Source organism: Ursus arctos, unplaced genomic scaffold (genome assembly GCF_023065955.2).
Source record: "Ursus arctos isolate Adak ecotype North America unplaced genomic scaffold, UrsArc2.0 scaffold_32, whole genome shotgun sequence".
In the NCBI taxonomy this organism is placed as follows: Eukaryota; Metazoa; Chordata; class Mammalia; order Carnivora; family Ursidae; genus Ursus; species Ursus arctos.
The window spans coordinates 2077245-2103720 of record NW_026623008.1 but is presented as its reverse complement, the minus strand read 5'-3'; the positions used below and the strand labels follow the sequence as shown (position 1 = coordinate 2103720).

The 26476-nt window shown below is 63.4% G+C and overlaps 1 protein-coding gene across 7 annotated transcripts in view; it reads left to right on the top strand.

Annotated features, from left to right (window-relative positions):
* The first annotated feature begins 10307 nt into the window (after positions 1-10307).
* The window catches only part of MEGF6 (multiple EGF like domains 6), an 88382-nt gene continuing 72213 nt past the window's right edge, over positions 10308-26476 (top strand). For 4 of the 7 annotated variants that reach the window (XR_008956772.1, XM_044391478.3, XM_057305342.1 and 1 more), the window contains exons 1-3: positions 10308-10598; positions 14393-14527; positions 18112-18221. Coding sequence is in view for 6 of the 7 variants with exons in the window: in XM_044391478.3 (XP_044247413.2) it covers positions 10483-10598; positions 14393-14527; positions 18112-18221 (361 nt within the window). In the remaining variant the exon portion in view is untranslated. The remainder of the gene's footprint in view (positions 10599-14392; positions 14528-18111; positions 18222-26476) is intronic. The other 3 variants (XM_044391477.3, XM_057305341.1, XM_044391479.3) reach the window with 1 other exon arrangement.

The window sequence follows — 26476 nt, the reverse complement described above, 5'->3', positions numbered from 1 at the left end:
AGAGCTGTCCATCAAGGACAGTACACTCTCAGGCTGGGGCAGCGGGCAGGCCCAGAGGCCGCAACTGCCCCGGGGCGAGGGTGGTCTTTTGATTTTTATGTTTGCAGAGTTTATGGGTCCTAGCCAGGGCAGCCTCCAGCTGAGGTTGTCTCCAGTCATCTGAGGGACTCCTCCTACCGGTCAGGAGGGGGAGTTCTTGGCCCTACAAAGTTCCCGCCAGAGCTGCCAGGGCCGGCTTCCCCTCTGCAGGAGGCTGAAACCGCAGTGTAAATAGAGTGTAATGAAGCTGTAGGTCACTGTAGGCTGGAAAGAAGAGCCCAGGCCCTGCACCTGCTGTTCTGGGGCTCCTGGCCCCTGGGGGTGGGAAACCACGAAATCACTGCTAACTGCCACCTCCCCCCAGCTCATGTCTAGCTAACTAACTGCTCTGTCCATAACTGGAAGAGTTTGGGTACTTTGCTTCCTGGAAAAGAACGTCTCAAAGCGTGCTGAGTGAGTGTGCAAACTTGGGTAACAAAGTGCTTCTACCCCCTCTGGCCTGCTGAGGTCGGGTGGGACAGAGGCTGCTGCCTTCTGTTGACTCCGGGGGCCCGTGAAGCCCTGTTTGGGCCCTGTCCCTGGGGGAGGGCAGGGGAGTGCCTCTCTTCTCTGGCAACCAGAGCCGGGGCTGAGCCTGCTTTGCCCAGTCCCCATGGGGTGGGCCTAAATCAGGCCCCTTGGGCTGGTGTCTTCTGACCCCTCTCTTGGGTCCCCTCTTGGTATGGAGGGGAGTCAGAACAGAGCCAGGGACCCGTCAAGGCTGGCAGCTGGCACGTGGGCTCGGAGCCCGTCTGTCTGTCTGGGCTGGGGTCCTGGCGTTTCTGCCTCTGTCCGCGAGGACTGGCACACTGAAGTCTCTGTGCCCCACTTTCCTTTTCCGTTGAACGTGGATCCTGGTAGTTCCTACTCCCAGGGGCTGTTGGGAGGATGAAATGAGTTGATGCCTGCAGCGTGTCTAGCACCCTGCCTGGCCCACATTCAGAGCACGTCAGTGTCAACTGTTCCCCTTATTTATGCTGGCCCTAAGTGCCAGGTATTTATGCAAATATTGCCTTGCTCCCAACACGCATGCTTGGGGGGCAGTGTTACCCCCTTTTACCGAGGAGAAAACAGTCCCAGAGAGGTTGTCACTTTGCGAAGATCACCCATCAACCAAAAGCTAGGACCTCCTGAGGTTCCCAGGCTGTGCTCTAGCCCCCACGGCCTGCTCCCGGGCCAGTGGCGCCTGCGAGGGGCAGACAGGAGTCCATCCTCTGAACACAGTGACCTCCAGGGGCATCTCGCTGGGAGTGGGGCTTGGGAAGGGGAAGCAAAGTGCAAGGGATGAGGCTGCCCACAGGCAGGTGTTTCCGGGGGTGGACGGCCAGCCCCCATGGGCTCAGCCTGCTCTGGGTCTGAGTTCTGACCCGTCTGTACAGACCTGTGGCTGACCGTGAACCCATCACTTAACCTTCCCGCTTGCCTGTGGGTGACTGTGAACCTATCACTTAACCTTCCCACTTGCCTTTCTCGTCTGGAAAGCAGGACTGAAAGAACCGGGCTCACACAGTCATGAGGTTTACATGAGCTAATTCGTATAGAGGGGACCTGTCTGAACGGCTCTGAGCAGTGTTTGTGCCCCTGACGGCCCAGCCTGTGGAGATGGGCGGCGAGCACCGTGCCGGGCACCGTGCCGGGCAGGTGAAGATAGGCAAGGGCCCGATCACAGCGCAGGCTGAGGGAACCAGGGGCCCAGGGGTGGGGGTGAGCTGAGGGCGGGAGGGCACTCTCTGCTCAGGGACCAGGTGGAGAGAGGTGAGTCTTGGCGGGGACAGGAGGGGCACTGCGACTTTCTGGGGACATCTGTTTTCTCCAGTGGGAAGGGGGAGCTGGAGGTGGGAGTTTGGATAAAGGGGATGGGTTGACAACAGCTGGGAGGAGCAAGGGAGCTGATTACGTGCAGGCACGGAGGTCCCTGGACAGCTGGGAGGCCTTGGGGGCTTTGCCCTGGGCCCTTCCACGTGGCAGCCACTGGGAGTAGGAGAGACCAGTGGCTGGACTGGACTAGACAGCAGGGGTTAGGGGTTTCGCTGGGTTGCCGCGGTCCAGGATAAGGGAGACAGGGGAGGGCAGATACTATGATGGAGTATTTGCCAAGAACGGCAAGGGGTCAGGCTTTCACCCCACTTGGGAGCGAACAGGCTAGGCTGCCGGATGACAGGAGACCCCTGGGTCCCAATCAGAAGCCCGTTGCAGGAGAAAGCAGGCGGGGCCTGGCGTTGCCGGCCATGGAGGAGGGGGTCCAGCACTGTCAGCGCGGTGGTCCTTGAGCCCAGGTTTCCGGTCTGGCTGGAGCAGGCAGCGGGTGTGACAGGGATGCGGGACCAGGAGGGCAGGTGTCAGAGGAGGTCGTGGAGGGCACGTGACCACGGGTTGCCTCTGGAGCTGGCCCCTCACCCCCGCCCTGTCGTTGGGATGTGCGCTCTGCCCCCCATTCCCACGGCGGGAGCCGCCTCCAGGGACGCAGACTTGAGGTAGTGCGGGGCGCTCAGGCCGTCCCAGGTGTGGCGAAAGAGCCCAGGAAGGCCTCGGTGCAAACTCGAGTTTCAGGAGGGTGTGGCGAGCTCCCTGACTTGCGGCGCCCAGGAGAAGCCGCGGAAGGAAGGCCCCTTGCTTCCTGAGACCACGGCCCAGCAATGCGGAGCGGCCGGCCTCCTGCGGCTCTGCCTGCCCGGCGTGGGGGCCGGTGTGCACACCAGCCACGGAGGGCCAGAGCATCCCTAGCTCTGCAAGACGCAGGAATCGGACATACCCCAGAAAGCCCCAGCTCCAAGCCCCGCACATGGCGCTCCTCCAGGTGGAGCCTCTGCCGCGGCTCAGATCCCCACGCGGGCCACACAGCACGCCTATTTGCAGCGGTGGAGTGCCCTGGGCACCAGCCCGCTGCCCCCAGAGATGCGGACACTACCCGCCCTGCGCAGGAGCACGCGGCTCTTCCAGATGCCCACGCCCCGTTCCCGGGGTGGCTCTGGCAGCCGGTGGGGGGAGTGAGAAAAAGTCCGGCCAAGGACGCCTCCAGTACTGACAGTTCTGTTCCAGGCAGTCCCTGCACAGGGACTGTCCTTACTGCTCAGCCCAACACTGACCCCGTCTGACCTGACGGAAACAGGGACAAACCAGAGCCGCCCGCGGTGGGGGAGGGGATCCCTCACCGCCTGCCGTCAACCCTTTGTGCTGACAGCTGGGCTGTCCTAAAGGGATGGACCCTGCAGCTCGGACAACGGGAAGCTGAGGGGTGATGACCGTGAATATGCCTTTTTGGGGTCAAGATATGTGACAAGACGTTTGGGGTGACAGCCAGAGCCCCAGGGGTCCTCACTGTCTTCCACATCCTGGCTCCTAAGGCACTGACACCCGCTGGCAAGCAGGAAGATGACGCCCCAGCTCGGGGGGAGCCCTAGCAAGTGACCCTGCAGCGAACACAGCAGACTGGGGTGTAGAGAGAGGGGCCGCTGTGCCCCCCAGGTGGGACGGCATGCTGCCAAGGACACTGGGTGGCCCCTGAAGCACGGGACCTGGTCAGCGCCGTGACAGCCTGTCCTGTGTGTTTGCGACCATACTCAAGGCAATGCCAGAGGCGTCTGGGGCCATCCCCGGGAGTCCCAGCTCGTAAGGACTGGCACCTTGATTATATCGGCCCTTCCCTCTGAGCGAGGGTTGCGAATACGCCCCCGTGTGTGCGGACGCTGCACCTGGCCTGACCCACGCTGTCCGGTCCCCACGCGAGCCAGCCTGCCGCCATCAGAGACGCGAGCACCACGTATGGATACCCTCTCCCACTTCACAGGCCGTGATGCGGAGGCTCCCCCTCCCCTATAACCCGCAAGCAGCGGGGGTGCTGGACGGGGTGGGGGGTGTGGAAGAACAAACCCGCAGATTAAGTTACGAGTAACATTACCTCCTGGGTGCACTGACGTACCATCCAGGTTTTAACACATTTCAGTAATCACCCAGGTGGTCCGTTGCCCCCAGCCCAGACTGGGGACCCCTGCAGAGGCACCCACATGGCCAACCGACCATAAAGGTGTGGGAGCGGAGGGAAAGCGCCGTTGCCCCGACTCTCACCCCCGATCAGTGCCACGCTGCTGAGAACACCAACCCCATCACACCTGGGAGCCAGCGGGTGCGACGGGCCTGCTGGAGGGGTGAGGCACCACCCGCTTTCCCTGGGGTCCCATTATGTGGCGACACGCTGGACCTGAGGAAACACACTGTGGCTGGAGTGGACCGTGCGCTGCGTCCCGGCCGGCACAGCCCACCCCAGGCCAGCTCCTCACGCCTCACTGTGTGGCCTTCCCACCGCTGTGTGCTGTGCACAACCGGGTCCAGTCCCTGAAGCCGCAGCTCCCTCCCCGCGAGGCCAGGCGGGCGGGACGATCATTCGGCCACCGTCTCTGTCCCCGCCGTGGGCCTGGAGGATGCCACAGCACACAGACCGGCCTGGACTAAACCCACTGGCAAGCAGTGAGTGAGACCCGCAGAGCCCATGTTCACGGGACGTGGCAGTGCCCCGGGAGAACCGTCCTTGGAATGGCAGGCCTTGAACCTCACTGCTGCCTCTCGGGGAGGCCCTGGCCGCATCCAGACAGTTTGTGTGTTCATACCTGAGAGCCTGAGAATGCGTCCTCTTCATTAAGTCACACCAAGGACGCAGGTGAAGGCCCTGAGAGCTCTGACCTCCAGCCTGGGGCACTTATGAAATGCATGGTTCAGATGATGGGGCTCTTGCTGGAAAAAGGTTGTCACTTATTTTGGGAATTATTGTCTTCATCTGTGTGTTCTCTTGTGAGTGTCTATACTGTTGCGGTGGCCTCTGCCTCCAGTGCAGCCAGAAAGCCACCAAATGAGCCACGTCCATACTCGTGGCACCTCTTGCTGACCACTGAGGGCCACACTGTGGAAGAGGGGGCGTGTGAGACTGTGAGGGCCAGACACAGGTCACCGGGGTGGGGTGTTGTGACCACGGTTGCCCCTGGAGCCGGCCCCTCACCCCGCCCTGTCTGGGACGTGCTCTGCCCCCCGTCCCTACGGTGGGAGCCGCTCGCAGGAACGCAGCCATGTCTGTGCGGTGTTGAGACAGTGTGGACGATACCAGGGCCGGAACCCCATGGAGGCCTCTGTGTAAACTTTAAGATTCTGGTGGGCAGGTGGGGGATCCCCTCAACATGCACGCCCAAGACCAGCCTCGGAAAGCAGCTCACTTGCACACGAGGCCCGCTATCTGCCAACCTGGAGCGTCTGCCCCTCTCAGTCTCTCAAAGCCCTCCGTGCACAGGGGCCAGCTTGTGACCCAGTGGCTGAAGGGATGACACACAGGGGCCCAGAGGGAGCGAGTCCAGGTGGGGAAAGCGAGAGCTGGACATCTGGGCGCTGTGGACCACGAGTGGGGTGCTGGAAGCCAGACGCCACAGAGAGAACGCTCTGCCTGATGGCAAGCCTGAGTCTCGGTCTTGGGACCGGTTGCCGCGGGGTTGGGATGGAAGATTGGGCGCTCAGGGGCCCGGGACCCGTTAGATGGGTGGGTCCTGCAGTCCCCAGGATGGTGGCAGCAGGGGGCATGAGGAGAGGATGCTGGCCCGGGTGCCTGAGCCTTTGGTGTATGTGGGGGCCCCCTGTGGGCCCCTAGTTCAGGAAAGGACAGAGAGAGGAAGGAGTATGCGTCAGGTAACAAACAGCGTTGGCTGGTGCCCCAATCCCGGGCCGCCCCACCAACGCCCACACCCCGGGGGCTGATACAGCAGGACGTGGCCTCAGCTCTGCAGGCCAGAGGCCCATGACCAAGGTGCCTGCAGGGCTGCGCCCCCCCTGAAGCCTGTAGGGGAACCCCCTGGCCTTCCTAGCATCTAGTGTTGCTAGCAGCCCTTGGCGTCCCCGGGTCTGGGGCTGCACCCTACAGTCTTTGCCTCCTTGGCCCCACAGCCACCTCCCCCGTGTGTCTCCCGTGTCTCCTCTTCCTCTAAGGACACTGGTCACGTGGGACGAGAACCCACCCAGTGCCCTCATCCTAGCCTGCCACACGTGCACAGTCCCCATCTCCAAATGAGGCCCCTTTCCTGGGACCGGGGTAGGACTTGAAAGTATCTGTTTGGGGGACACGACTCTGCTGGAGGAGATGGGCCATCTGTATGTGAACAATGACAGGGCTCCCTGGAAACCGCGGCTCGCCACACACATATACATGCTGGTCGTGGGCAGGGGACTCTGGCTCCTGGCTGGGCCCCCCTGGGTTTGTGATACTTCTTCCTGGGACTTTGGACAGTAGGTGGCAGACTGGCCCGCACTCGCGGGGCCTTCAAACCAGAGTGCCTCGCACAGCGGAAGATGAAAACATAATTCTTCTTCTCTTCCCAGGAGGACTGGGAAGTGGGGATTCCTATCTTAACTTCCAGATGTTGTGGTTAGTGTTTTGTGAAATCATTGGGTCCCACCTTTGATGTCTGTCTCTGAACGGAAGCAGCAGTCAGGGGCAGGAGGGGCCAGGCTCGTGCAAACAGGAGCCCCCCAGGTGGGATCTCAGAGCTCTGGGGAAACCGGCTCCCCATGTTGGAGGTGAACGCGTAGCCCAGAGAATATTCCCGTTCGCAGGGTCCATAGGCCGAGCTCATCTTCCAGAGACGGTGCACTCTGGTGAGACCACTCTGTCCTGGGAGGGACTGGGGCTGCCTCCATGGCCGGCCAGCGCTTGGAGGCCGTTGTGGCCCAGGGGCCCGTGTCGGAGCTGTCAGGTGGTGTACTGCCGACAGCCCTTAGTCTTTGGCTTTGGCAGGTCGAAGCAGAAGCAGGGACAACGTCGACAGAGAAACACCCTTCCCAGCAGATGGGGGGGCCTAGGGCCTTGGGGACCAAGAGGGCAGGTTTCCAAACCTGACTTTAAAGGAAATCAGCAGATCTGGGGAACTGAAAGGGACAGTTCTCTTGCGGTTTCTAAAAGCTGAGTTGTTTCGATGGCAACTTCTGTCATATCCGCTCTCGCCCGGAACGATGGTTTTGCTGTGCCCCCGCCAAGACGCCCACCTTGCTGGGCCCAGGCGCCCCGAGGGCTGTGTCCAGTCCTGCAGGAGCCGCGGCCACAGCAAGATGGCGGCTCTGTGAGAGGGCCTGGCTTCGTAGGCCGCCCTGGGGTGAGCTGGAGCCGGGAGGACTGGGGGTGCGGGCCGGGAGATCTTGGAACGCACACTCGCAAGGACTGGAGCGTCGGTTTTGGTGAGGGGCAAGGGGGCCACACGCTACCTTGTTCCTGAGAAACGCAAGGGCTGCCCCGCAGAGCGCGTGTCCAGCAACAAGTTCCCAGCTCCCAGACTTGGCTTCCAGAGGAGAGCTGCCGAGACGCCGGGCGGGAGGCGCCCTCCGGCATGCCCCGCGTTTGGCCAGCTCCCCTCTAGGCCAGGGGCCCCACGGGCAGGCCTCGCCATAGCCCGCACGGGCTTCCTGCGGCTGCCGGACGAAGTCCACAGACGGGTGGCTGAAACAACCGGCCTTTCTTCTCTGGTTCTGGAAGCCAGAAATCTGAAATCCAGGTGTGGGTGGGGCTGCTCCCTCCTGGGGGCATCGAAGGACATCCGTCCAGGCCTCTCTCCTTCCTCACTTCCGGGGGTTGCCGTGACCTTTGCTTTGTAGTCCCAAATCTCCCTCTGGTCTCCGTAAGGACGCCAGTCAACGGGTTTGGGGTGATTTCATCCCAACGTCTTTAACTTAATTACATCCACAAAGACCCTTTTTCCAGATGCAGTCACGTGTGCAGGTACTGGGGCTTAGAACATGGGCATGTCTTTTTGGAGACGCAATTCAGCCCACGATCCCACTGCGCCCCACCCCCTGCTCCTTCGTGCGAATGGGCAGTTTTTTGCCCTTGCCGTTGCAGCTGATCTCAAACACCCTGGTACCATTTGGGGACCTGATTCCTTTCCCGTGCTGCGTCCCACCCCAGGGAAGGGGGGGGGAGTGCCTGTGGTGGGGCGTGGCCACGCCTGTCTGGTCACCAAACGGTAGTAGGAGTCAAGGCCCAGCGGGAACCAACTTCGGAGGCCCCACTCTGCCGGTTCTGGTCACACATGAGGACTGAGGAATGGAAAGACCACATCCAGGGCCACACACAGGACACAAGACCCATCCAGGGGTACATGGCTCGTCAGCAGAGGGGCCCTGACCCAAGCGCCTCCTCCAGGGTCCCCATCTACCCACCCGCTGGAGGAGATTGCTTCTTTGGCTTTAGTTTCTCTTCTGGGGCAAATGCGGAGGGTTAGGAAAGAACCTGAGAACCAGCTGCCGGAAGACAGCCCATTGAACAGAGTCGGTGCAGGCTTTCAGCTGCCATATGGGATCGCCCCCATCTCTGGCTCCAGCGACGGTGCTGATTCACCGTGTCCCCTCCCAGCGTTGAGCTGCCTCTGCCTCCAGGCTGGACAGAGCGGGCAGGTGGGAGTGTGGGGGTTTCAGAAGACAGTGAACTTACCCTGCTAGGGACTGAACCGTGTCCCTCCCCAATCCACACGTTGAAGCCCCAAGTCCGAGTGTGCCTGTTACTTGGAACAGGGCCTTTCCGAGGTAATCGAGGTCAGTGAAGTCAGAAGGGGGAGGCCCTGATGCTCTAGGGCTGGTGCCTTCTAAGAAGAGGAGGAGACAAGAGAGCCTTCTCCCCCCACCCCTCCCATGCCCCTCCCCGCCGCGGGAGGGCAGAGAGAAGGCACCCTTCTACAAGCCAGGAAGAGGGTCCTCACCCGGATCCTGCTGCCGGCACCTGATCTTGGCCTTCCAGGGAGCTGGGAGGACATGTCTGTGTTCAGGCGGCTGGGTCTGTGCGGTCCTGTTACAGCTACTGGAGTGGACTGGGATGCCCCCCGTGGGGCAGTCGGATTTGCGGCACCCCTATCTGCTCTGTGCTTCAGTGGTTTTCTCAGAGTTAAAGGCCGCACAGCAGGGGGTTTACCCAAGGTTCCCCAGAGCCAGACCCATGTATTCAGCCCTCAGATCTGCAGTTTACAGGCTGGGTGACTTGGGGGTACTGCTGCCCGCTCTGACCTCAGTTTCCCCATCTGCACAGCAGGGAGGCAGCAGGGCTGGCCTGGCAGCTGCCATCCCCAGATGACTATAAACCTCCAGGTGGCGAGGAGGGCTCAGAGAGTTGGGGGTGGGGCACTGACAGCTACTGGTCCCTCCTCCCAAGCACCCCCCCCCCCAGCCAGGGTTCCTGTGCTTTTGTGTGAGGGCCAGTCACTCGGACCACATGACATGGTGGACCAAGAAAGCCTCAAGAACAAGGGCTTACCAGCCTCGGCAGTGGGCCTCAGCACCTGTGGGCCTCTGCAGCGGGGCCTGGTAGGGGCTCTCCCTCCTCACGATGTGTGACTAACTGGGGGCTGAACTCCTGGCCCCTCATCTGATTCTACCCAGGCTGCACCTTCCCCTGCTCTTCAAAAACCTCCTGACGGGGTTGTTTCCACCCTAGGGGCCCCTGACCCCCTGGACCCTGGAGCACCTGGTCCTCACCTCCGGAGTTAGTGAATTCCAGACCAAAACCAGGTTGGTTGGTTGGTTGGTTGGTTTTTAAAGTAATTCTCTACCTTCGACATGGGGCTTGAACTCAAGACCCGGAGATCAAAAGTCACGTGCTCTACTGACTGGGCCAGCCAGGTGCCCCCAAACCAGGTTTAAACGGAGGGAAATAAATCCTCCTGCCCCCCAACGGGACTTGGGCACCCGCGACTTCAGGCCGCTGGCCAAGATCACCCTGCACAGAGTAAGCGTAAAAATGTCCAGGGCGTGGTCGGTGACCAAGCACGCGGGTGCCCAAAGGGGAGTGTCCAGAGGCGCACGGAGGGTTGCAGAGGCCACCCCCCCCCACCGTCTCCCCGGCAAGGGAGGGGATACGGCACCGCGGTGACAGTGGATGGAGCGTCCGCGGGGACTTAAGAGGGACGGAGGGATGAGGGCCGCCCCTAAAGACGGGCGCCTGGGTCCGAGGTCCGTCGGAGCTGGTCACTCGGTCGCAGGGGTCAGATGGATTTGCAGCCTGAGAGGAACGCGAGCGCCAAGGCTGGGGTCGAGGACCCGCGGAGCTGGGGGCGGGGCTGGAAGCGGCGGCCTGGGAGGGGCCGGGGGCGGGGTCAGGGAGATGGGCGGGGCCTGGGCGGGGGTCCGGGCCGGGGGCGTGGCAAAGACGGGCCGGCCTCTGGCGGCGGGGCTGGGCGCGCAGTGTCTCGCGACGCGGACGCCGGCCGGGCGGGAAGCCGGACCTTCCGCACCTGCGGCGCCCAGGGGCTCGGCGGGCCCGGCGCGGGCACCTGCGGCTGCGCCCTGCGCGTCCCCCGGCCATGGCGCACGTGGAGGCGGCGGCTCCGAGGGCCCGCCGGGGCCTTCTGTGAGCGGGGAACCGGAGCAGGGACCCGGCGCGGGGCCGCGGGCACGATGCCCGTCCTTCCGGAGGCGAGGGCGGCGGGGCGCGCGGTGGCCCTGGCCCTGGCTCTGGTGCTGCTGCTCCCCGCAGGGCCGGCGGGCGCCCTGCTTCGCCTGCAGCCCGGCCTGTGAGTAGTGGGAGGGGACGGCTCCGCTGGACGGCGGGAGCCCCGGGCCCCTGGGCAGCTTTGTCCCTGGGGCCCTGACCAAGTTGGTCTCTTTGCCGTAACTGGGGAGCGTCGGGGCTTGGGTCTGGGGGCGCTTGGGTAGCAGGACCACCTCCTCCCTTCCTCACCCCGCCGGTCTCCCTCCACTCTGTAATGTGCGTCCGCGCGCCCTGGCAGATGCCACTCTCCAGTCGGGGTCCTTGCCGGCAGGGTCTGGCTAGCAGCCGCTCCGAGAAAGCAGGAAGGAAGCAGCCCCTTCTCACTTCCTTCCAAAGCCTGCCTCTCAGGGCCTGGGGGGGCCTGTGCAGGGGCGGGGTGCGCCCAGACAGGGGGCCCCTGGACTTGGTTTATGTGTTAAACACGTGCGTGCTGGGGCTGAGAGACAGGAGAAGGAATTCAGTACCAGAATGGGCAGGAAGAGAGGGTCAGGGAGCCAGCTGAGATGAATTCAATTTTGAAAGATGATTCCCCAATGGGCCGTTTAGCGGTCTCTCTTAAACAGCAGATCAATCCTTGCGCTGGCCTCAAAGGAAAGCTGGTGCCAAGTGAGCCAGGGAAGAGGAGCAGGAAGAGGGGCCCCTACTGGCGGCCCCCACTCCAGGGCTCCAGCAGGGTGCTGGGCCCCCGGCCTGTCCAATGTGAACAGGCTGCTGAAGGCTGCAGAAGGGCAGGCGAGAGGCCCGGCCTGGGTTAGGGACCCCTGCCCAGCACCTGGCGGAGCAGGACAGTCACTTCCGGACAGAGCTGGGGGAGGGCAAGTCCATGCCCCAGGACCCCCACCCTGGGTCTTGCTTTGCCCCAAATGGGAAGGTTTCCTTGTGGCCTTTTCAAAGGAAAAGGGGGCCTTTGCCTCCCGAAATGTGAGTGGCCTGGGTCCCGACTCTTCGCGTGGCTTCTGCGGGACATTTTGCTTTCCTGTGATCCCAGTGAGTTAGTTTGTCTAAGGGGAGCTGCAGCCTCAGAAGGGTTCTCACAGTGGTGGCCTGGCCACTCAGTCTGCCTGTTCTTTGCAGGGTTAGCGGGGGACTTCCAGAGGCCCAGACTCCTGAGAATTCCAGGGTGCTGGTTAGGGGGACAGCTGCTCAGCCCATGAGGACAGAGGGCTCCTCCGCCCCAGTGTGCTTGTGGAGACTGCTTGTCACCCCTCCTGAGCCCCTTTTCCTGAGCCCCTGAGGAGCGGAGCCAAAGGCCTGTGTCCTGAGGTTGGCCTGCTCCCTGGGGCTCCAGGAAGCCTCTGGCCCGGCTGGGGCAAGCATGTCAAACCAGCGGCTAGTGGATTGCCTGAGACCTCTTCTTTTCCTGCTTCATGCTTTCCCCAAAGCCTCCTCTCCCCTGTCCCCTCTTTCCTTCTCCTCTCCCCCCTCAGGGAGCCTCCCACGTGCAGGGGTGGCTGCCCTCTGGGGGCCTGTGTCCCTGTTTCTTGGTGGGACGTTTATTCTCAGATCACCCCGGGCATGTTGAGCTCTGTGACAGCTGGGGGTACACCTTCCTCTGTTCTACTGTCTTTGCTTATCTCTGAAGTACCCGGTGTGGGCCCCAGCACGCAGTGGGGCAGGAGTGGGCACTGCTGGCCAGCTGAATGCTTGAGGGGGCGCACCCTTCTGTGAACCCCTGAGAGGGGAAAGCTGCTGGGCTCCTGGAGGTGCCAGAATTTGCTCTTGGCTCCTTGCACCCCAGAGGATCACGGGAGGGGGCCCGGAGAACAGCCAGGGTTCCAGAAAGTGCTTTGTCCACGCCAGTCCTGTGCCCCCTGCCATCCTCCCCTTGGAGATCTGATGAGCCCGCAGGGCCTGGCACAACCATCCCCGACCTCTGTGGCTGGCTTTCCGGAACTACCCGGTGGGCCTCTGGGGGAGGCAAAGAGAAGAGGGGTACCATGAGGGGGGGTCCCACTGATTCACAGCCCTGGTACTCAGGGGGGCCTTTGTGGACCTGTGGGAGCCTATGGCTGGTTCTTTGGCTCCCACTGGCTGACTATGTCCAGATTCAAAACCCTGCAGCCTATTTTTATGTATTTATTTGTGTCTCTAAAGTGAATTTCTGGTGGAAGAATGGTTGGCTTTCCTTCCTGGGGCCTGGAATGACTGCTCACTCATGCAGGGCTGGCCCAAGGCTACTGGCTGGGCTGGGGGAGCAGGGTTGGGACAGGGAGATGGTGTCCCCACACACTGGAGCTCCCTCTGGCCGCAGTCCAAGGCTGCGGGGTTCCAAGCTCCATGCTGCGCCCAGGCCGGGGGACATGTGTTCAGAGGCCCGCTGTGGGGTTCAAAAGGGGAGTGTGTAAGAACAGACGTGATGGAGACGCTTCTTGGTAGCCTAGCCCTCCTTCTGGAGAACAGAGTGTGTGCAGCTGGGATTTCCCGGCTGGGTGAGCCTGGCCGCCTCTCCCTCCCTGCCCTGGTTTCCCATCCTCACTCCTCACCCTGAGGCCATCGTCTGGGCGCCCAAGGGCCTGGAACCACCCACCCTGGAGGGACCCTTCTCATGCCTACCTTCACCTTCACCTTCACCTCAGCCCTGGACAAAGGCCCCCAGCCTCCAGGACCCCCCCTCTGCCAGGGAGCAGATGTCCAACTGAGCCGTGTTCATTTTGTAGTCTGGGAATCGCCTTCCCTCCCCAGATGGGAAGCCGTAGCTGAGGGCCACTTGGGCTGACACTTCCGTCTCTCTGGCCAAGGTTATGCTGGTGAAGGGCTGGGAACTCCCCAGACGAGATCATTCCCGTGCTCACCCCTGTCCCTGTGGGGCCGACGGCGAACCAGCCAGGCTTGAGGCCATTCTCAGGGCTGTGGCGAGAGCAGCCCAGCCTTCTAGGGGAGCCAGGCGGCCCTGCAGGCTTCAGGGAGGAGTCACGCAGGTGCCCCAGGGTGGGGGCAGGGCACGGGAGGTGACCGGAGGGAACGAGCCCACGGGGCTGCTGCAGGACCCTCGGGGTGGCAGCTGGCCCCTGGGCTGTGGTTCGAGGAGGGCCACGAAGGGAGAGGGGTCTTCAGAGGAGAAGCCAGCCCACTCCATCCTCTTCCTCAGAGGAATCTGGCTGGCCTCACAGACTTTGTGCAGCCTTGCCTTCTCTCCCGGACTTTGTGACACTTGCCTGTGTGGGAGCACCTGGTCCCTGAACCCGGGCATGCCTGGGGCAGGCTGTGCCCCCTCCCCACCCCGGAGCAGGGCTGGGCCCCTTCTGCCGCTTCTCAGCCACCTTCTTCTTCCTGAGTGTGGTGTGCTCCTGGCCATCTGTTCGCCTGCGGGGGCTCCTGGGGGCCGAGGAGCCACTGAAATCACAGGGCCCCCACTGTGCCCCCCCACGCTCCCGGAGACTCCCCTCCTTCCATCCCTCCTTGCTCTGCTTGCGCTTCCTGGAGCGAACTCCCAGCCAGCCGTGTGCCAGCACCCGGTGCTCAGGGGCTGTCTCCGAGGCTGGCGTGGCTGGGGGAGAGGCGGCCTAGGATGGGAGTCACTGGTACGCAGGGTTGATGTCACTGTTCCCACGGACCGTCCAGGCCCCTGTTCAAGGGGGCAGCAGTATCTACACATTGGGGTCTTGGCAGAATGGGGCCTCCTCTGAGGCCCATACCCTTGAGCCTGGGCCTGCTGCAGGCCTGGGAGGGGCCCCGGGCTGGGTGCCCTGCTGTGGGGCCTGGCCATGATCTGGACCGCCCCCCGGATGGCTCCATGCCCCAGGGTGGGTGTGCAGGAGGCCTGGTGCCTGCTGGCTATTGGTGGCCAGGGCACTGACCATCTGTCCTCTGTCCCAGGCCCCACGTGTGTGCCGAGCAGGAGCTGACCTTGGTGGGCCGCCGCCAGCCCTGTGTGCAGGCTTTCAGCCGAACCGTGCCCGTGTGGAAGCCCGGCTGCGGGCGGCAGGCGTGGTGCGTCGGCCACGAACGGAGGTATGGGCTGGGACCCCCGGGTCCGGTGTGAGAGTGGGGCGGCCAGGGTGGGGGGCTGTCCTGATCTCAGGGCCTTCTTGGTGCAGTGGGGGTCCTGCTGGGAGGAGGGGACTCTGTGGGAGGGAGGCTCTGAGGGGAGCAGGGACCCCTGCAGGGGTTTGGCCACATGAGAGGGGAAAAGCGGGGTGCCCAGCCTGCTGAGATCTGCGGGACTGCTGTGGCCGAGCCCTGGGCCTCGTTCCCAGAGGAGCCGGTGTGAAACCTTTTATTGCTCAAGATTTTATTTCAAAATCAAATTAAGGAGTGCCTTTGCATACCTCTCCACTTTTTATAGACTCGGGCTCTGGAATCTGTGCGATTACAAAGCCGGGCTGTGGGGGGGCCTCCGCTCGGGCCGCTCCCCCGACTGGAAGCCACAGTGCTGCTGGGTTAGGGCAGGGAAGGCAGGAACGGCCTGAGGTGGGGTGTGGGGTCCAGCTTCGCAGCGAGGCCTTAGGGGGTGAGGGCCGGCATGGGTCCTCCGTGTGGGGCCTGAACTCTCTCCCTGGGACTTTGGTGGTGTCTGGGGACAGCGTCTGTTGCCCCAGGTGAGCTGAGGGGGCAGGGACGCTGCTCCATGTCCTCTGATGCTCAGGACGGCCCCACAAGCACGAAGGGTCCTGCACGAACATCAGGGGCTGATGTTGAGAAACCCAGGGTGGAAGGAAGACCGCTCCCCTGGCGCTTCCCCTCAGAGAGGCACTCTGTGCAGTTCACAGCTTGGGCTGTGTGCCCCCAGCCACCCATGGTGAAGCTGCTGGGAGCCCTGTGGCCCCCGGGCTGGAGAGTTGGGTGGGTGGCTGTGCTGAGGAAGTGCCCAGTCTTCCTGTCCCTGGCTCCAAGGCTCCCCCTCCCTGGCGCCCAGTCTCTCCACATCGTTGGCCCCCAGTCTCCATGTCATTGGCCCCCAGTCTCCCCATACCTGGTCCCCAGTCTCCCCATCATTGGCCCCCAGTCTCCCCATCCCTGGTCCCCAGGCTCCCCATCCCTGGTCCCCAGGCTCCCCGTCGCTGGCCCCTGGTCTCCCCATCGCTCATCCACAGTCTCCCCATCGCCAGTCCCCAGTCTCCCCATCGCTCGTCCACAGTCTCCCTGTCGCTGGTCCCCAGTCTCCCCATCGCTGGTCCCCAGGCTGGCCTGGGTGGGGTGGGAGCAGTGTTTCCAAAGCATCTGGGTGCCTTCAGTGTCCTGCTGGGGCATCCGGGGCCCTGGGAGGAAAGTCCCCCTGTCTGGGAGAGCCTTGCTGCCCTGGTTACACAGGGCTGGGGCTGCAGGGTCTCTGCCGTGCTTCCTGCCTTGGCACAGAGGGGAGGGGGGTGCATTATGTGTCATGGTCTCTTGGGAAGGCCCTGGAGGGGCCATGTGCAAAACGGGTCCTGGGCATCCTTGCCTTGCCCAGCTCCAGGTACTTGGGACCCTCCCTTCGGGTTCAGCAGGAACAGTTTGGGTCCCTGGCCTGTTGGTCTCCTGGCCTGAAATGCAGCTGGGGTTCACTCCACCCTACACGGGCTGTTCCCCCCCAGCCCTCCACTCCGTGTGAATGAGAGCTGTCTCACCACCTCTGTGTGCTGTGGGGTTTCCTGAGACCTGCACCAAGCACCTTCTGGGCCCGGCCCCACTTCCTTCTGTGGGGCTCCTGGCAGCGAAGCGGTCGTGTCCCTTCCCATGATGCCGCAGCGGGGCCCAGCGTGCTGGCTATGGGCAGTTGCCCGAATGCCTCGTCCAGATGTTCCTCCGGCAGCCGTCGAAGCTGTGGCCTCTGGCTGGCACGCTCCCCTTCCTCCTGCAGGAATGCACAGAGGCTCGGGCTTCCCTGGGAGGCGGGCCCTGCCCCCGCCGCCCTTCTCCCCATCTGCCAGCCCCGGGGGCCAGCTCTCCTAGCGCGTCAGGAGCATCTCCCCGGCAAACCACCAGCCAGCACAGGCCGTGCCAGGCCTGAGGAGCCCCCCAGGCTGCGTGCAAGGCCCCTGCCCTTTGGGGGGTGCGGTCCGTGCAAAGGGAGGAGGAGGGACCCCTCCCTCCAGGCCTATCCTCCAGACCTCCTGCCCTGTGGCCCAGGCTCCAAGGGACCTGCAGAAGGTGGAGATGTGCGCACCAGCCTGGTACCCCCGTCCCCCTGTTGCCCCTGGCCCTGCTGTGAGCCAGCTCCCTGGCAGTGGCCAGAGCCCTCGTGAGGTGTCCCCTGTGAGCTGTGCACCTCCATCCCCCATGAGTTGTGTCCCCTGTGAGCTGTCCCGTTTGGGCTGCAGGGGAGCTGGGGTCTGCTCTTGGGGGGTTGAGGGGACTACAGTAGGCACACCAGCTGTCTCAGAGGGTCTCTAACTTCTGAGGGGGGGGAGGCGGCAGACGGGCCGGTCGTCTCTGTTCTCCGGGTGACCGCGAGGAGCAGCACGTAGCCCCGGGAGAGGGATAAATATTTACGATGGAAGGGCCCAAACACTGTTTGCTCTGCCAAATACTGTCCATTGCTGTGGTCGGTCTCTCTTCAGGCGAGTGGATTCATGTCCTGCCAATGTGGTGTTTTGCAAAGCCCCCCCCCGAGCTGCCATGTGCGGCCTGCGCGCATGAACTCACGCTTCCGGGAAGTGGCCCTGTTTGTTTGTGGGGTCCCTGGGTTTCCCACGGCTCCCCGGGGCCGAGCCCCAGCGAGCAGAAGGGTGTCATGTCACCTGGAAACGGCGGTCCAGGCCCTTGGGCCGCTCCTGGGGCTCAAGGGTCCTTGACCCCATGGCCGTTGGCCGGGCTCCTGTGCCGTTCCTACAGACAGCGGTGGGGCCGGGATTCTGTGTCTGAAGCTGAGAGTGGCCTCGGGGCATCCCCTTCCTCTTGTTCTGTTACTCTGCTCTCTCTGCTCAGCCTTTGCGGGAGCTGCTCCCATCCTGAGCGGGAGTCGGCCCCGGGTCCAAGGCCCAAGTGGCCTCCCCTGGGAGGCCCTCCCAGCTGCTCCCTCCGACCTCAGTGCCGTGTGCTGATCACACTCTGGTTCTTCTCTGCTGTCCAGGGCGCTTCTCCCGGTCACCCTGTCTCCTCAGCTCAGCCCTACGCTCCTCAGGTGGGGAAAGGGTCCCTCACGGATGCTCCAGGGCCGTGCTGCCATATGCTGGCGGACTGAGAGCCTGGGCTATGAACTGGCACCACCCGCCCAGCACTGGGCACCTCGAAGCCAGCTTGTTCCTAAGCCGGACGATCAAGTCTGACCCCCAAGCCCTCAAATCAGGCCTGGAGAGAAGAGCCAGATGTGGGGTGCTATGCCCATCCTGACGCCAACGCGGAGCCAGGCCCACAGCAGGGGTGGGGAGGCAGAGCTGGCCGGGGCTGTTGTTGCTGGCTCCAGGCCCGTCACGTGTCCCCTGCTGTCCCTCTTCCTGTGGCTGCGGCTCTGCTCTAGGACACCTTCCACTTGCCTCCGAGCCTTGACCTGCTGAGCCTGAAATGGGAGCGATCAGAGATTCAGCACAGGGAGCAGTGGGGTGAGAGCCTAAAGCAGGGGGAATGCCGCCAGCACTGCTGTCTGCACAATGTTTCTCCTCTCCCTTCTTTTCTAGAACCATCTACTACACAGGCTACAGGCAGGTGTATGCCGTGGAGGCCCAGACCGTGTTCAGGTGCTGCCCAGGGTGGAGCCAGCAGCCTGGTGACCAGGGCTGCCTCTCCCGTGAGTGCCCCTCCCCCGACCCTGCATAAGTGCCGCCTCGGAGGCCCTGTCTAAAGGGGGCGCCCCCTGGCACAGTGGGATGTGGGCCCTGTTTCTGCACTTGGTGGCACTCGTCACAGTGTGGGAGCCTTCCAGGGCCATGCATTCCCTCCCTCTGCCCCCCGAAGGCTGTTAAAATGGAATAGTAAAAGCCAGAGGAACAGTGAACCCCACAGGCTGATGTGGGCCAGGGCCGAGGAGCAGGGCTGGGGCTGCTGGGAGCTCCCAGCAGGGGGTCGGGGGCTGTCTGCCAGTGCCCAGGTGCCTGGCATCGGGAGGGCCCGAGGGAGGCCCTGGGCCACGTGCTGCTGTCTGTGGGCTCAGCTGCCTCTCCGGGGTCATGTCATGGAGCATGCCCATCCCCCACCTGCCGCATCACAGCCACGCCCTTGCTCTTGGGTCCTTCCGATCTCCGTTCCCAAGTGGGCCCAGGGCTGGGCATTGGGCCCCTGGCCTCTGTGGGCGGTTGTCTGCGAGACAGTAGCTCCTGTCCTGCCTCCCATCCTGGCACCCTGGGCCTCGGTCTCCTCATTTGCTTTGTGGAGGTTTGTTGCTGCCTCCCTCAGAGGGGGGCTCTGATAGCCGCAGGAGGGAGGGGGGCCCTCTCTTGGCTTTCGTGAGCCTCACTGTGAAGCCTCTGCCTCAGAGACTAAGTGGGGCTCACAGCTGCGGAGTCTGGCTGCGGGGACTCTTTGGAAGCTGTTCCTGGCCTGCGGGTGTGGGCACAGTGGGCCAGCAGGTGGGTGTGGGACAGGTGGGTGTGGGACAGGTGGGTGTGGGACAGGTGGGTGGGCACAGTGGGCCAGCAGGTGGGTGTGGGATAGGTGGGTGGACACAGTGGGCCAGCAGGTGGGTGTGGGACAGGTGGGTGGGCACAGTGGGCCAGCAGGTGGGTGTGGGACAGGTGGGTGGACACAGTGGGCCAGCAGGTGGGTGTGGGACAGGTGGGTGGACACAGTGGGCCTGCAGGTGGGTGTGGGACAGGTGGGTGGGCACAGTGGGCCAGCAGGTGGGTGTGGGACAGGTGGGTGGATACAGTGGGCCAGCAGGTGGGTGTGGGACAGGTGGGTGGACACAGTGGGCCAGCAGGTGGGTGTGGGATAGGTGGGTGGACACAGAGGGCCAGCAGGTGGGTGTGGGACAGGTGGGTGTGGGACAGGTGGTGGGCAGTTGGGGCTGATGGGGTAGGAGGTGGCGGTATCCCTTCCCTGGAGAGGTGGTCCCAGAGGTCTGGCCTCCCCTGAAACAGTGACATGGCACCCCTGACGTGAGGTGAGGGATGGGGCCCGCAGTGGGGGTGGCTGGGGGGGGTCCCAGCTCCCCCATACTGGGATAGGAGCTGGACTTCAGGGGCCGTGTTCCGGCCTGTCTCTCTGCCCCTGGGTCCCTCCACACACAGGAAACATGGGAGCCCCGAACAGGAGCAGAGACGTTTTTACACGAACTGCAGTGGGAAAAGGGGAGGAGAAGGATGCTGGTGCTGTTTTTCTGGGAGAGGAAATGAACAACTCTCCCCAGGAAGGGAGCAGGAGGGAAGAGGAGAAGGACGCAACTCTGGCGTCCCTCGTGGCAGGAGAGGCTCAGGGCACAGGGTGGGTGCCTAGCTGCTGGCCCTGGCCCTCCGCTGGGAGGTGCCCCAGGGCCCTGGCCCCGCAGCAGCCCTTCTCCCCACGCTCTCTGAGCCTGGTCATGCGTGTGTTCCCTGCTTCTGGCTTCTAGGAAACAAAGGAGTCTGTTGACTGGGGGTGCAGGGTAGGGGTCGAAGCTGAGGGCCCTGGTTTCCGCTGTGAGACGGGGCTCCTCAGGCCTGCCGGAGGCGGCCCTAGTAACCTGGAGAATGGCGGGGGCGGGCAGAGGAGGCAGGGGCTTATGGCACGGGGTGGAGTTGGGGAGCACGGCCTTTTACACCTGGGAAGGGACATGGATGCACAGCCACGTGGCTGGCCTGCGGTGTGGGCCCTGGGCTTGGCTTCCTGGGAGGGCTGGCGGGGGTGGGGTGAGTGGGTGCGTACGCTCTCATGGGCAGGGGGAGGGGAGCCAGGGTGCTGGTCAAGGTTGGTACTGCCATGTTCCCAGCATCCATGCTCCTGAGCTGGGGCCGGATGACCCTTGGTTTCCCCTGTGTCTTGGAGTGACCTTCCCGGGGTCAGGGCAGGGGAGGAGCATCAGGGCCCAAGGGCCAGCCAGATCCTGGGAGGCCAGGCTGGAGACAGGCCCAATGCTGGCCTTTCAGGGATGGGAGGCCGATTTCAGCACAGGTCCACGGGCCATGACAGTCTGTCCTGTGCAGTCTGGCTCAGCGTGAGCTCCTGGCCTGTCCTGTGGCTCTGTCTGCCTGTGCTGACGGCCAGGAAGGACAAGCTGGCTCTGCCTTGGCCTGGCCAGCTAGCAGGAGGCGGGATGCAGCCGTGGGGCAGGGAGATCGCTGGCGAGTGGGGCCTAAAGCCGCCCAGGGCAGCCTTGGCCTTGCAGAGGTGAAGGAGCCGGGCTGGGGACAGGGCTGTGGTGGTGAGGAAATGGGGCGTGTCGGCCACAGGGCCTGGCCTTGGGGGTCCAGGTGGTCCTGTTGGCCTGGAGACACAGACAGGGTCTTCCTGTGTATCCTGACCTTGAGGCTTTAGCTTTCTTGATTGTTTTTAAAAAAGCATTTTAAGTAGAGAATTTACTTATTTCTGTATCTGGATTTTCTCTGTTTATTTGAATGCTCCAGGAAAAGCCCTGTGATCCGGCCTCTTGGGACACCCACTTGTCCCCCAGGGTCTGGGTCACCGGCACGTGAAGGGGAGGGTGGGACGGGGAGGCCCACGTGAGGCAGAGCCTGAGCCTGGGACCCTGACCCCCCAGGGCTGGCTGTTGCTTAGCTGTCATTCGCTCTGGGGAGTCGGGGCCTGGCAGGGAGGCTGGTAGCGAGCAGACGCTGATGCGACAGGGATGGCATGGGGAGTACAGAGCCGGCTGGGGCTTCGATGTGTGGATGGGCGAGGCAGGCCCGCAGGGGTGTGGGGCTGGAGCGTTCAGGGAGCTGGAGGAAGTGAGCGGAGGAAGGCAGGAGCGCCTGCGGGCTGTTCATGTGGCCGAGAAGGTGGGCTGAGCACAGGGAGTGCCTTCCTGCCGTGAGCTGAGCCCTTGCGGTGGCTCGGTCACTCTGTTTCCCTGTCCCAGGTGGAGCAGGAGCCAGAGCCCCCAGCCCCTGGGAAGCCCTGCCCTGCGGGGTCAGGAGAGAGTCTGGGGTGGCTGCCTCTGGCCCCCTTCCTGCTGGCTTGCCTGTGGGTGCCGGGGCTGGAGGCTGGGTCAGGGCCCTCTGAGCTCCTGGGCACGAGCAGTGGCTGGGGTGCTGTGCCCCCACTTGGGAGAGGAGCCCACTTCCTGCAGAGGGGCTGGGGGGTCAGGAGTCTCTGACTTTGGCCCTTCCCCCATCCTTGGGCCATTGGTCCAGTCCTCTCCAGCACCTTCCCCCAGTCCCAGTCCAGGCTGTCTGCCCACAAGGGAGACCGGGTCGGGCCAGGGCAGGGTGGGGGGCAGCCCCCCATGCTGCTGACAGCCCCAGCCCCGGCCCCACTCCACCAGCCGTGTGAGACGTTCTCGCTTCACATGACCTGGAACCACACCCAGCCGCGTGCGGGACGGTGCAGGGCCCCCGTGTTCACGTGGGAGTGAGGAGGAGACCATGCTGTGTGAGAGAATGACAGGAAGCTCCTAATGGCCGCGGTGATTTCTCAGAGACCCACTTAGCGGCGTGTGTGACCTGGAGGTGACCAGAAAGGAAAAGTGCTGGCTGGGTGGGGCGGTGTTGCCTGGTGACCAGGGGGCTTCCCCGGGTCTGCCTGGTACGTGGGTGCCCCTTGGGCAGCTGGGCGCCGACCCCTTCTGCTGTTGGGGTGCCAGATTCCTGCCTGGCGCCTCTCCAGTCCACGGCCATCTCAGTGGGCTGAAGATTTCCCTGGGCCCTGGCTCCCCTTCATAATGGGGGCCCCTGAGTGTGAGGGTGGGTGTCTACTCCCACTGCTGCAGACAGACCCTGACCTAGATGGCCCCAGGAATGAGGTGCCTGGAAGATACGCTGTGGCTCCCTGCTCTAACTCCCCGTAGGCTGAGCTCCGGCCGTCTGAAGAAGCCGCGGGATGGAGAGGCAGAGCCTGAGCAGGTGCCAGGAGCTGCAGCTGTGGGATGGGAGGGGTTCTGTGGTCCGGGAAGCTCTGCCTAAAGCAGTGAAGCAGGGTCCGTCGTTGCAGGACTTATCAGAGCATTTAACAGACTACTGTGTCCTGTGGGTTCCTGAGAAAGACTATGTAGTACTTTCCAAACCAATTCTTTCTTTAAAAAGAAAGGAATAAAAAGATACAACAAAGTTGAAAAAATAATCAGTGTCCCTAAAGCATGCCCTGGGAAACTCTGATACAGGCAATCTGCCTGACGATCATTTGTGCAGGGCTGACGACATGCCCTGCGGTGTGCTCACACGCGGAGGCGGCAGTGGCAGAGACTGGGACTGGCCCTTCCTCCATTGTAGCTGCTCTCCTGTGCCAGGAGGCACGCGGGCACGTGCACAGGCGGTTCTGGGCCAGCATGGAGCCGTGCTCGGGAGAAGGCTGAGGTGGGGGAGGGGCATCGGACCAGGCGGGGCTGGGCGGGGCTTGAAACAGCTCCGGTTCAGTCCCTGCAGGCTGGAGGTGTGCCATCCAGGTGTGGGGGATCCTTCCCGTGTTGTCCTGGGCGCTCCCTGGCGTGTGGCCGCGTCAGCCCCCTTCTGCCGGAGCGTCCTCCTCTGTCTCTGAGCGGGGCCTGCCTACATCCGTGCGAGCTCAGTCCCTGCCTTAGACACATCCGCAAAGACTCTCTTTCCAAACAAGGTCACTTTCTGAGGTCCCTGGGCCCATGTGAGGATGGGGAGCCCGTGCAGGGTCTGACTGGGGAGGGACACGGTCTGCTACGGAGGGCACAGGTGACGCAGGCCCGTCAAGGAGCCACCTTGGGCCTGGTCCCAGCAGGTTGCAGAGTGTGGTGAGATGTGGCCGGATTCTGGATGCATGGACGGAGTGCGAACTGGGTCTGGACGGCATGGCCCAGCCCCATAGGACCCCTTGTGTGCCTGGGGTGTGTGGGGCATCGGGCCCTTGACTCTGGAGCAGACCCTCAGCGGTGACCATGGCCTGGGCAGGACACTGCAGGGTGACCACCCAGAGCTTTCTCCACAGGCTGTCCCAGCCCATCATGGTCACTTATGCCTTCTTGCTGCCCAGTGGATGCCAGGCCAGCTGGGAAAAAAGTTGCGGCCTGTGAGGGCTTTGCATGAGGGTGTGGGGGGGGGGATTGATGCGGGAGCCTGGGATGGGCCGCACATGGGCCAAGGGGACAGAAGCCCAGGCTGCCGACCACCTGGCAGGCTTGCCCTACGGCTCTCCCTCCCTACGTCCCACCTGGGACGTGGCTGTCTCCTCTGTGATCCTGGGGCACGGGAAGGAGGAGCAGGAAGGCTGCTGGGGGACCCGGGGATGGCCGCCCTCTGCCTTCCTGCCTCGCCGTTCGCGTTTCCTTTTCCGTTCTGGATGCATGTCAGCCCTGCGCCCAGTGTGGGAATCTGCAGAGCTGGCGCTCTGGCCATCCTGTCCACGCTGTGGACAGAGATGCCCACGCGGCTGCTAGGGGTGGGCGTGTTGTTCTGCGGTGACCCCTCATCGCCTAGGTGTCTCCGGACAGTGGAGGCACACCCAGACTCACATGGTGCTGTGCCGGTCACGTTTGCACACTCATGCACGCTCATGCACACTCGTGCACTGGACCAGCATGCTATCCACCCAGGCGAGCTCACCCACGTCACAGCCTCACACACACGTGCACGGTTCATGCATGTGCTTACACACACATGAACACATGCATGGCACACAGTCACACATGCTCACACGTGGATGGTCTCACACATGCCGACACGCTCACCCTCAGACATATGCCCACGCCCGTGTGCTCACGCATGCACGGGCTCCCGTACACACACACAGTTGACGCACGTGTGTGCACCACGTGTCTGCTTGCTCGTGTGTGTGCAGTGCTCACACCTGTGTGGGTGCACACGTGCACGGGTCTGCTCACGCCTGCAGCTGCGGTCCTCCCGTGGAGCTTCCCTGCCTTCCAGCCCAGGTGGGTGCGCGGCCATGGCGGAGCCCGGCCTTGGAGTCCCGGGGCCCCGGGGTAGGCGCTGGTGCGGCTGTTCCTTCGGAGCTTGAAGGCCGAGTGACTCCCTCCCTGCAGCAAGGGTCTGGAATGAGGGGAGGTGGGGTGGGGGCTTGGGCTCTAGGCCTCCCGCTGCCGGCTAGCATTGGGTCAAAGGCCAGCAGGTCCGGTAGCAGAACAGGGACAGAGGGACCTAGTGGGAGGGGCCTGGGGCCTGCTCTGTCCCCTGGGTGCCCAGGGAAGTGGCCTCCATCCCGTCGCTGCCCTTTGCAGGGAGGCAGGCTCTGTGGTTCCTACTCCTGGCCCCTCCCCCAGCACCTCAGCTGAGGTCTAGAGGCTGCCCTGTGGCTTGGTCGATGAGGTGAGGGCCACCCTGAGCCACAGTGCTGATCTAGCCTCCCTGCAGGGGGCCTGGGCACAATGTCATCCTCACCGTCACCCCCTTCGTCCGGGCTTCCCCTACCCAGCGTTGTTTGAACCCCTGAATGCCTCCAATGGTGGTGGACAGAGGTACTCTGTGCCGGGTTCAGCCCCGACTCCGCCTGGTGCCGGCCTCCCAGGCCGGTTGCCAGAGGAGCGTTGGGGCATGTGTGTCCTCTTGGGGTTCTGACCTGCTGTGTGTGCCCCAGCAGCCCTGGGAGAGTTTCCTGGGCACCCGGGCCACGTGGCACACACCCTGTCTCTGGCTGCCTGGCGGCTTCGGCCACGGGCAGGACCGTGCCCGCTGCTGGTACCCCAGCTTCCTTTGCCGAGCCTGGGAGCCAGGGACCAGCCGACGTCAGATTGGTAGGCTGTGTTCGATCTGGCCTCTCTGGGTTTCCGTGAGCCAGGCCTGCACCGGGAGCTCACGCGGGCGGCTTTATTGGGCCCCCACGTCCACCACGTGTCTTGATGGTGGGCTGAGCCCGAATTACAGTGGAGGAGCTGTGGCCCAGAGAGGAGGGGACCACTTCCCGAGAGGCCCCTCCGAGCTTCATCCTGACAATTCTGTGTTGGGTGCAGGGAGGGGCTGAGGTCCCCTGCACGCCTGATCAGGATGTGACCTCAGCCCCAGCCAGCAGACAGGCGTGCCCCCCCTCTGGGGATGCCGTGGGGGACCTGGCGCAGGGACGGGGCTCCCCTGAACCTGGGCCCAGCCCTCACTGCAGGGAGTGGATGGGAGCCAGAGGCTTCAGCACGGGAGGCCCATAGGAGGCCATGCAGCTGGGACAAACCACAGGAGAGCAAGGTGCCTGGCCAGGAGCTTTGTCTTGGGTCTGAGTCGGTCCCTCCGGCCCTGGCCTGCTCGGGCTACAGGATGATTGAGGGGTCTCTGGGCCGCGTGGGCAGAGGTGTCCAGGGACAGAGCTCATTTGCAGTGCTGGCCTCCAGAAGGCTGACGTTTGTGCCCCACGCACATTTGGTGACCTTGGCTGTGTGTTCAAAGCCTGCGGGGGGCGGGGGTGGCCCAGCAGACCAGGAGAAACTTGGCCCAGATCACGCCTGTCCCACCTGAGGCCGCTCAGCTGTCCAGCAGGTAGCTCCTTGGGAAGAGAAGAGGAGGGGCAGTGGGCTCAGCCGAGTGCCCGTTTGGGGAGGTGGCCCGGCCCTTGCAGAGGAGTGGAGCCCTGTTGCCATGGTGAGCCCGCCCCAGGACAGGTGCCGCCCCGCTGCTTGCCGCGGGGTTCATGTGAGGTCCAGCCAAGCGCAGGTGTTTCTTGTCACCATGAGGGAGGGTGGCTGGCATTAAGATACCACAGAAGATGTCCAGGGGTGCTGGGTGGGCCAGTTGGTTGAGTGTCCAACTCTTGGTTTCGGCTCGGGTCATCCCATGGGTCATGGGATAGAGTTGGGCTCCGTGCTCAGCGGGGGCTCGGCGTGAGATGCTCTCCCTCTGCCCCTCCCCCCATGATGTGCGTGCATGCCCGCGTGCGTGCTCTCTCTTTCTCAAATAAATAAATAAATAAATCTTTAGAAAGGAAGGAAGAAAGGAAAAGAAAAAAGATAGATGTCCAGATGCGCTGCCCTCGCCCTGGGGACTATGCCCCCATCAGGGCCCTGCCAGCCTG